The sequence below is a fragment of the Dendrobium catenatum genome, unplaced genomic scaffold (genome assembly GCF_001605985.2).
Source record: "Dendrobium catenatum unplaced genomic scaffold, ASM160598v2 fragScaff_scaffold_1432, whole genome shotgun sequence".
NCBI lineage: Eukaryota > Viridiplantae > Streptophyta > Magnoliopsida > Asparagales > Orchidaceae > Dendrobium > Dendrobium catenatum.
Genome location: NW_021319894.1, coordinates 22,409 through 33,061, shown reverse-complemented (window position 1 = coordinate 33,061; position 10,653 = coordinate 22,409). Strand labels below are relative to the sequence as shown.

The 10,653-nt window shown below is 37.7% G+C and overlaps 1 protein-coding gene across 1 annotated transcript; it reads left to right on the top strand.

Moving 5' to 3' along the window:
- The first annotated feature begins 728 nt into the window (after positions 1-728).
- Positions 729-6,164, top strand: LOC114580959. The gene is made up of 2 exons (XM_028700025.1): positions 729-1,111; positions 5,535-6,164. Exons 1-2 carry the CDS (start codon positions 776-778, stop codon positions 5,961-5,963), a joined length of 765 nt encoding a protein of 254 aa, XP_028555858.1. The 5' UTR covers positions 729-775; the 3' UTR covers positions 5,964-6,164.
- Positions 6,165-10,653: the final 4,489 nt, after the last annotated feature.

Below are 10,653 nucleotides of genomic sequence, written 5' to 3'. Positions count from 1 at the left end.
TCTTTGTTTTTTCTGTTTTTGTATTGGATACTCGTGCATTGCTAAAACGTGAAGTTTTTCATACTTTGCCAACGTGAATATTATAGCCCACACTTGGTTTCTTTTATTTATTTTTCAACTTGAAATTCAGTTTTTTTTTAATGAGTTGTCATCATAGATGGATTAAATTTTATGTCTTATTATAATAATGTTTATAGATTCTTCTTACAATGAAATTTTATGTCCTATTGTTGAGATTCCACCAAAACATAGATCGGGAAATCTCATGATTTCTTGTTGGGCATATCCTAGAAGACGGACTTCTGCTTGTTGCTTAATAAATAAACAGGCCTTTAGGCGTAAGGAAGAAACCAAAGTGAACTGAGCCGTCTCATGTGCTTGAAGTCGAGAGTGAACTAAGCATTCGTGAAACTTTTCAAACAGATTTGATCTGCAGGGTTTTTTGCGATTGAGCTCTGCTAGGGTTTCCGCCGCCTGCGTTCTCCTTTTGCCATCTCGCCCGGGAGGGCTTCTCCCTCCCCAGATGGCTACTTCTCCGCTCCATTTCCCTCCTCTTACCACTGCGCCTGGCCCTTCCTCTGGGGGCCTTTCCTATGCGGCTAATGTTTCAGCCTCCTCTTCAAAAACGACTCCTTTCCCAGTGTCCTTCTACTCCCCTGGCCAAAAGCTGTCTTTCAAAGGTGACGATCTTTCGGAAGGGAAGAACATTTGGACTTCGGTGCTTATCGGCTACTCGCTGGGGCCTCGTCCATATTACGAGCGGCTGCTTAGAGCCATGCAGAAGCTTTGGCAGTTGAAAGGTTCTATGTCACTTCTGTCCCTTGCTGATGGTTTTTTCTTGCTTAAATTTTCTACTGAGGAAGATCTGGAGATGGTGCTCTCAGGAGGACCATGGTTTCTGCTTGGAAAACCATTTATTTTACAGAGATGGTCCCCTAACTTTAAGCCAAAACGCGATGAAACTGCTCTGATTCCGATTTGGATCAAAATAGTCGACTTCCCGCTTGCTCTCTGGACTCCCACCGGAATATCTAAAATTTCGAGCTATGTTGGTATTCCGATTTCTGTTGACTCTCTCACTGCTAATCGCACGCGATTAACGTTTGCTCGGGTATGTGTTCTTATCTCTAAAGATTCAGTTTTGCATGATGAAATTCCGATTGAAATTGAAGGTGAAGAATTAGTTTTGAAAGTCTTGTATGACTGGAAACCTGATAAATGTGAAGGTTGTGGGTCCTTGATTCATCCGTTTTCTCTCTGCCCCAAGAATCCGAATCCCAGCCCCGTTCTCCCTCCGCAGCCACCAAAAAACCGAGGTCGCAGCACCTCCAGACCACATTCCTACCGTCCACATAGATCCCCATCTATTATTCCACCTTCTAAGACCACTAACATTCCCGTCAACCAAACCACATCCCCTGCCCTGTTACCTGCTCCTTCAACTTCGGCTCAACCGTCTGCTAAACACCTTTCTCTACCTAATCCTGATCCTACTTTGTTGCCTTTAGCTTCCTGCTCTGCACAGCAGCTTGTCATTCAAACACACTCGGTTCAGTCACCTCCTGTTTCGGATCCTTTTCCTTCTCCAACTAAATTGTCCCTGATACCGAATCTCAATGCTCCAACTGAAGATACCTCTTCTTCTGGTTTTCCTGCTTCCCCCGGTTTAGTCCTTCCCCCCAAAATTCCACTTCTCAACAAGTTTGCTTCCTTGCAAACTGAAGACCAAATTCTTCTGGACTCCTCAGAATCCTTCTCGGAGACTGAGAACACCTCCTCTTCTGTAGCAGACGACGACCCATCTGCTCGGACTCAGAATCTCTCTGAACAGAAATGTCACAACACAAGATCATCAGGTGATAAGGGTAAATCACCTAACAAGTCAAAACCTCCGAAAGCCAAATCGGCCAAGAAGGCCAAAGGACAAAAATCTTAATGTCTTATCCTAAGTTTGCAAGTTGGAATGTGAGGGGGTTTAATAGCCCGGACAAAGTCAATTTTTGCAAGTCTTTGATTAGTTCTATGGATCTCAAGATGTTGTGTATTCTGGAAGCAAAAATTTCTCTTGCTTCTTATGATGACTCATGGTTTTTACGCTCTCATCGTCTCTTTGAGAACGAAGGTAATTGCAATAATTTTGGGAATTCTACTCTGGGTAGGATTTGGATTAAGTGGGATGCTTCTGTCTTCTCCTTTAATCTGATTTCTTTCTCACCCCAATACATTCATGGTATAATTTCTGCGGGATCTTTCCCTCCGATTTATCTTTCAGTTATTTATGCATCTAACTTTGTGGAGGAAAGAAAAATGCTCTGGGAGCACATCATTTCTTATTCTCCTCCTTTGGACCAACCGTGGGTCATTATGGGAGACTTCAATTGCTGTAGATACCATACTGAGAAAGCTGGTGGCTCTGTTACCTCCACTAGCAGACTGGGTGAGCTCAATAGCTTCATTTTTAATTGTGGAGTCCAAGACCTTTCTTCTACGGGCCTCTTTTACACTTGGTTTAATCAAAGAGCGGATAATCCAATACACATCAAACTGGACAGAGTGCTGGTTAACAATGCTCTTTTGGATGTTTTTCCTAATGCCTACTACCATGTGGAATCTCATCTTGGTTCTGACCACTCACCTCTAATCTTCAATTCACATCATGAGAAGGCTTTATCTGTTAGATTTTTGTTTAAAAATTATTGGATTAATCTGGAGGGTTTTTGGGATGATGTATACAATGCTTTCTCTTCTAGATCTGCTAGAAGTCCTATGGCATCCTTCTTTCATAGTTTACAAAAGCTTAAGAGGTCTTTTAAAAGCAGGAATTGGGCTTCTTCATCCTACCTTTCTAATGCTCTTTTAGATGCTAAGAGCAAGCAGCAACATTGTTTGAATGAGCTCCAGAGCAGTCCTCTTGATTTGGAGTTAAATCAAAACTTGAAAAACATAAATGAGGAGCTTGCTTCTTTGCAAGCTAACTGGACCTCCTGGGTCGCTCAAAGGGCTAAGATTTCCTGGCTATCTAAGGGGGAAGATGATCTTGGTTTTCTTTTTGCCCATATTAGAAGCAGAAACAACAAAAACAGTATTAAGGAGATTACAACGTCTGAAGGCCATTTCACTAAGTTTAGTGATATCTCCTCTGCTATTATTAATCATTTTGAGGGTTTGTTTAATTCCCCACATCCTACTCCTCAACTTCCTTTAAATATTCCTCATGGCAACTTGGTCCCTAATCATTTCTTCAGCATGCTGGTTGCTCCTTTAACTTTGGATGAAGTTAAAAAAGCGGTTTTTGACGGAAATGAAAACACAGCTCCTGGCCCGGATGGCTTTACTTATGCATTTTATAGGAAATCTTGGCATTTGCTTGGCTTACAAGTGTACAATGCTGTTAAGAATTTTCTAGAGTGTGGTACTCTTCCGAGAGGTGTTAAAGCATCCGCTATTACTTTAATCCCTAAGTGCTCTCATGCTTCAAACATCAATGACTTTAGGCCAATCTCTCTATGCAATGTTCTCTACAAAATTGTGGCTAAAGTCATTGCCAATAGACTCAAAGTGGTCCTTCCTTACATCATTCATGAAAATCAATCGGGTTTCATTGCTAATAGGTGCTCCACTGACAACATAATTCTTGCTGCTGAGCTTCTTAGAGATTTCAAAGGCTCTAAGAAGAAGTTTTGTGCAAAGTTGGATGTTAAAAAAGCTTTTGACACTGTTTCAAGGGAGTTTATTATTGCTAGATTGCTGCAAAAGGGTTTCCCCGAGACTTTTGTTTCTTGGATTAAAGGCTGCATAAGTGATATTTATTTCTCAATATGCTTAAATGGATCCCTTGAAAGTTTTTTTAAATCTAGTTCGGGTCTCCGTCAGGGCTGCCCCTTATCACCCCTCCTTTTTTGTATTGCTATGGATGGATTATCTAATATCCTAAATGATCCTACTGCATCTCCAAATTTCAAAGGTATTAGCTGCAAAAATTTCTGCATAAATCACTTGTTGTATGCTGACGATCTTCTTGTGATGGGAGAATCCACCAGAAGCAATGTCATTCAGCTTAACAGATGTTTACATCTTTTTGCTTCTTTATCCGGTCTTCAAATTAACTCCAGCAAAAGTGCCATCATTTTCTCAAACAATGACCCGGAAAATCAGTGGATCTGTGAGGAACTTGGTATCCAAAATGTCAATCTTCATCTTACCTACCTTGGTATCCCGATATCTCCAAAAAGACTTAAAGCCTCTCACTTCCAACCTCTTTTGAGCAGAATTTCTGCTCTACTTGCAGGTTGGAAAAACAAGTTTCTTTCTTTTGCAGGTAGGGTCCAATTTATTAAATTCACTATCACAAACTCCATTGCTTATTGGATTAGAGGATCTATCATACCTAAGGGTTGTTGTGCTGCTATCAACAAACTTTGCTCTAAATTCTTATTTCACAACAATCTTGTGGACAGAAAATTGCACCTCATCTCTTGGTCACAAGTCAATATTCCTAAATTGGTGGGAGGTCTTGGCATTCCCTCTCTTAATGCCCTGTATTTTGGTGTGTACTGCTCTATCATTGGTAGATTCTACAATAACCCAAATCTTCTAAGTTGTTGGTATCAAGCTAAGTACAATTCTCCATGGAAAAATCCCCCTCCTAATGCATCTAAATTCTGGCATCAAGTCGTGAATACTGCTATAAAAATCAAAGAATTGTTATCTTTCCATGTTTCAAAGCAAAGCAAGTTCTCTTTTCTCTGGGACCCGTGGCTCTCTGGACAACTGATTGGGGATACATTCCATTTACCGGTTTTGGAAGATACTCTTGTGAAAGATTTTATATTTAATGATACTTGGCTGATACCTAGCTCTATTCCTTCTAGTATTAAGGAAAGCATTGAAATGGTGGCAATTCGAGAAAACAATGGGGTGTTTTGGAACGGATCACCAAACTGGGTTTTCAAAAATTTTGTAGAGTTCTTTTACTCTGATATCCCTAAGGTGGATTGGTATAATTCCATTTGGCACAAAAATCATGCCCTCAAGTATGCTTGTTTTACATGGATGGCCAGGATTGGAAAATTAAAAACGGCGGATAACTTGCAGTTTAGAGGCATTCATGTGTCTCTTAGCTGCTCTCTTTGCTTGAACCATCTGGAGAATCATTCTCATCTGTTTTTTAACTGTGATTTCTCATTTTATATTCTCAAGTCCATTCTGCCGGAATTTAGCAGTTTTCTTCTTAGGCCTAATCTGCCTCAAGCATTGGATTTTATTGAAAATTCTGAGAATTTAAATAGAAACGACAAAGATTTTTGCCTTTTAGCATTAAGCTGTATTACTTACCATATATGGAGGGAAAGAAACACTCGTCGTTTCACATTATCTAGAATTAATGTGGCTACAGTTATATGCAATATTTCTTTGGCTGTTAGACTGAAAACTAAAAAATGGAAAACCAAATCAACTTTAGTTCAGAGATTTTTGGGCATCTAATTTTTTGTTTAGCCACTTTATTTTGCTGGAGGTTGCCGCTTTGTCTCCAGATTTTTGATGCTTACTTGATGGCTGGGTCTCTTTTATCTCCTATGACGCGGGTCTGGACATGGACACAGATTTTGTTTTTATGTAATTTTCTGACCTGGGAAGAATACTATCGGGATTGTGAGGTTTTCGTGTTCAGCCCTCACTGCTGTTTGCTTGCGGTTTTCCACTTCCAATCTTCTCAGGTTTACTACAAAGACTATAGCTGGCTCCGCTGGAGGATGTTTGGCATTCAGACTATGATGAGCAAGGCCAGTCTCTCCGAGCCTCGGAGGGCCTTTGCGGCAACCGGGCTCGTTTTTGCGGGCATTTACTTACAGGCTGGAGGCTCTGTGATGGCCAGCTTTACTGAAAAAATTTCATTGAATTCGGTTTTTTGGCAACCGGTGCCACCGCCTGGACGACTTCATTTTCTAACTGAAATTTCTTGATGAATGAGACTGCGTCTTTATTCTGAGTCTACTGATTGTCTTTCGTCCAATTCTGGTCTTGCTATAGTCTTTGTAATATTTTTGATTAGCTTTTGTTTCTTTTGCTACTTGTGTTTTTTTTTTCCTACAGGTGAATTGTAATTGTTCTGATGTTTTTTAATACATGGGCTTTTGCCCCGGGTTCTCCCAAAAAAAAAAAAACTAAGCATTCGTGTGTGCTTGAAGCTGGAGAAGACTTCCTTTGGGCCAACGAACAAAATGACCCTGAGTCGTGCGCTAGAAGCTTTGGACAATAAAGAACGAATTAGAGATTGAAAATAGAGACAGAACAAGAAGAACTCTTTTCTGCACCAAAATGACCCTGTTTAAAAAATGAAATGAACATTTTTTAATTAATATCTTAGAATTAAAAGAGAGAAAGGAAAAAAAAAAAAAAGAACCGGTAAAGGATATGTGAGATACACCCCGTCAACTACGCCCCCTATTTGTGGATAACTCTCCACGTCGCTACGCTATCTCTATTGATAACCTTCTTATAAATACCCGCGGGATACTCCTCCACTTCCATCACCTACACTAAAGCCTTCAATGTAACCTGCTCGTCTGCAACCCCCCTCTCCTTAATTCACTAGATTTCGATCTCCAGTGCAGCACTTCATAGCAATTCAAACCTCAGCCTTCCTAACACAACGAAGGCGGGAGATTCCATAGGCTGCTTAGTAGAGATAACTCCAACTTTAAACATGGATGAACCTATGCAACAGGAACAAATAGCAGCCATGGATCCAAACTCCATGGACCTTCTTTTGGAGGTTTCAAACGCATTGCCACCTCCTCATCCCCAACAAAACTTGGTAAAATCTATTTACAATGACAAGGAGCACTTTTTGCAACTGATGCCCTCAACAGAGCTAACAGGATATCCAAATATGAATGCATGCATGGGCATAGGTGGCTTGAATCAAGGGGGTATAGGTTTTCCTGCGTGCTATGGAGGCCAGGGGCAAGGCTTATTTTCAAATGGCATTCTACCCATGTCAAGCCAACGGCGAAGTTGATCCCCACGACGTTGCGGATGCCAAGTCGGAGTCCTGTCATCGTCCTATTATCATAAGGCAAATTATTAGGTGCATACACTGGAGAAAGAATCATTCGGATTTCTCTTTGTCTACAGTAAAAATGCAGCTGCTAGAGTGCCTGCACTTTTACTGCATTTTTATTATACTCAGAGAGAAATCCGGATGAATGTCAGGTGTCTGAATCTAGTAATTTCTCATTATCATAACTTTGCCACTGTTATTTAATAATGTAACTGGACTAATACCATCCAGCTGCTATATTTTCTGCATTCTCTCACATCTATATATATATAGAATTACAAACTTATTTTATGTGCTTTGTAATCTAATATATAGACTTTTGTAACCTATTCAAATAGTGGATCATTTTATCTGTGTTACACCTTTGAAATTTTTATATACAAATTATGATGTCTATTTCATCTTTTTTATCTGTGTTGGATGTTCATGAAAAACTAATACCTGATAATTATATTTCTATCGCAATAAATTTTCTAGCATGCAAAAATTTTAAATCCTAAACATATTTATAGATTTCATAATAATAAAAAAATTGTTTTTTGAATCTAAACATATTTAAAAATTGAATTCTAGAAATGTTCGAATATTAAATGCAAAAAATTAACATACTTCTGATCGATCAGTGATGTTTCCCGATTACCCCTGAATTCGAGTGCTTTTAAACATTTTAAAAAGTGGGGTGATTGAGGCTTTTTAAACTACTGGAGGTTGTCATGTAGCTGTCATCAACGGATCATGCAGTGCAGCATGTAATTGGAGTAACTATTTCATTACAGTTTCTTATTTTATTAACGAATTCTGAATTATCTCTCTATTTTTTGTTACCTTAAACTTGGCTGTCGGCGTGGTAAATCATAGTTCTGTTCTTTAGAAAACTATTATTTTAATTGTTGAATTTAGAAATTGTTTAGGACAGCAGCAACATTTTATAAGCTAATTATAATATTGTTGTGAAGAAAGCAATTTTTTTTTAAATTGTTATAAAAATAACTTACGAGCATAAAAATTTATTAGAAGTTAAAAAAGTAACAAGCAAATTAAAATTATAGATGTATTCTAAAAAGCAAAACAGTCAGAAATCCATTCAAAATGAAGTCTTAGGCTTTGTTTCGGAAGGCTTTCTTATCACATTTTATCTAAATCGAGGGGAAGATGTGGCTTCTATAATCTTGCCTATAAAGTGGATAATTTCAGCTAGGCCATATCCATGATTTTTCCCATTTATTATTTTTTTTCATGAAAAATTATGATGTCTTCTATGAAATTTTTTTTTAAATAATTTGTGAATATCATGGATCTTATTATAAAGCTGCAATATTACACATTCACTATATCATCTTGAATGTTCTAGCACATAATAATTTGACATTATTTATGATAAATATTCCAAACATTCTACAAATACTTCATAAATATCTGATAAATAATCTCTCAATCATGAACAACATAATCCAATTGATAAAGAACATCTATGCATGACCTTGGAGGATCACTTGTGGAGCATCAAATTCAAATCCTTTAGCTCTAGCTTAGAGGAGCTAGTCAACAAAGATCATGATCATTCTAACATAATTGAGCTCCTTGACCACAAAATCAGTGATAGGCAAGTGTTGAAGAATTTGATGCCAGCCACATAATGCTTTCAAATTATAATGTTCTAATTCTCCTTTAACAAACAAATAATTCAACTGTCGTGAGTTCCATATTGTCGGTAGCTCGTATTCTTGTTGAACTATACATAAAAAAATTATTTTGACTCAGTTTGATTTGTTCTGAAGAAATATGGTAATATTTAGAAGATTGTTTTTTAAGATTTCCAAAGCTTTTGTGTTCATTGTAAAGCTGTTGGTCACAAAAAATCAAAATGTCTCATCTTATACTCCCATTTGAAGAAGGTTGTTGAGACTGAACCTACTCAATTTGATTCTGATCATGTGGCTAATGATTCTATTTTTGTTGTGGGCTCTGATAACATGGTTTTGAATGAGTAGAATGTTCTGACTGATAATGTGATTTTAACCAACGACCCGTAGATTATCCCCTTTCCCTTTGACATTAACATCTTTGTTGCCAATGATTCTGATGCTATGGGCGTTGAGGACATTAATCCTTCTATGACTGCTAACTTGGATATGATTGATTTCTATGCATCTGCATGTTGATAGTAACATCTGGAATGTAGTTAACCATACTCTAATGTTCATAGGTGTGGATTTTTTGAGTTGTGTCACTATTATTAGCTTACCCATTTAGCATATATCTTATAATGTTTTGAAAAGTATGAAAGGTGGTTTGCAACTCCCGGTCACGACTGACGTTGTTGATCATTTTTATTGGGTTTATGAGTACTTCTTGAGTAACAAATGCCATGATGGTGAGATTGAAGATGGTTGTACTAATGTATTTTTGGGGGAATATGATTTGAATGTAGAGAAAATTGATAATGCTGGATTTTCGACAATGCTTGGAAAAAAAAAACAAAAATCTCGAGCTGAATTTTAAATATGTCGTTGGTTGTTCTACTTAGATCTTTGGTGGTGTTAATTTGTTGTTTTGTCAATTTTCTGCTGCTGGTGGTGATTTGGTTCCTTGGTGGCCTTTTTTTCAAATGGCTTTTGGTCATGTTGTTGGGGTTTTCCTTCTCGTGTAGGTGTCGTTTGCTTTTGTTGGTCTTGGTGGGGTGTTGATGCTTGCGTGTTTTTGGGTGGCTGTAGCTATGCTATATGGTAAGGCTTTACTGGTTTTTCAGGGTCTTTCTGGTGGTTGGTTCTCAGGTGGGTCATTGGGCTCGTTCTTTTGTTGGGTTGTTGTTCAAGGTTGTGTTGGTTTGGTGGGATGCTATTATGGCTCCTTGGCATTTTTCTCTGGTGTTTATTCTCTTTTTTTATATCCATATTGAATTTTTAGATGTTGCAGGGTATTGCTGGAGGTTTTGTTTGGGCTCTAGGCTGCTTATCTCTCTAGTCTCTTATCAGGAATTATTATTTGTTGTTTAACTATTTTTATTTGTCTGTCTCTAATTTTGCAACTACTTGTCCTTATGTTGGGAGCTCTGGGTTGGTTGGTTCTTGGTGCTTCATTGTGTATATGTATTGAGTTCCTCTCTTGAGATTGGCTTCTTGCCTCCCTATATATATTTTTATTTTTTATTTTTTTGCTCTTGATTATTGTATTAGATAGGATCACTCGATCAATAGATTTTTCTTTGAATATAGTATTTTTAGAGAGCTTTTGATCCTTTAAAAACTTGTAATTTTATTTAAATTAATGCGTAGGCCCCTATGAGGATTTTAGAAAAAAAAAATCTTATTAAGATCTCTTGGATACTACAAGTTCAACCAATTCCTTCTTGTACTTTTTAATCAATCCATAATCTTTTGAGAACCTTAGTTGATTACTTGAATTATCCTTGCCTCGTAGAAACCCATTGTAATATTATATGATATAGACTATCCAAAAAATTTAACAAGAAGATCCCATCATTGAAAAAGCTTAAAATATTTGAGCTTCTCATCTCATTAATCCTCATCTTGTTGGAATTTTTAAGAGAAGTAAGATAGAGCTAACTATAGATCTATCATTTTCAAGTA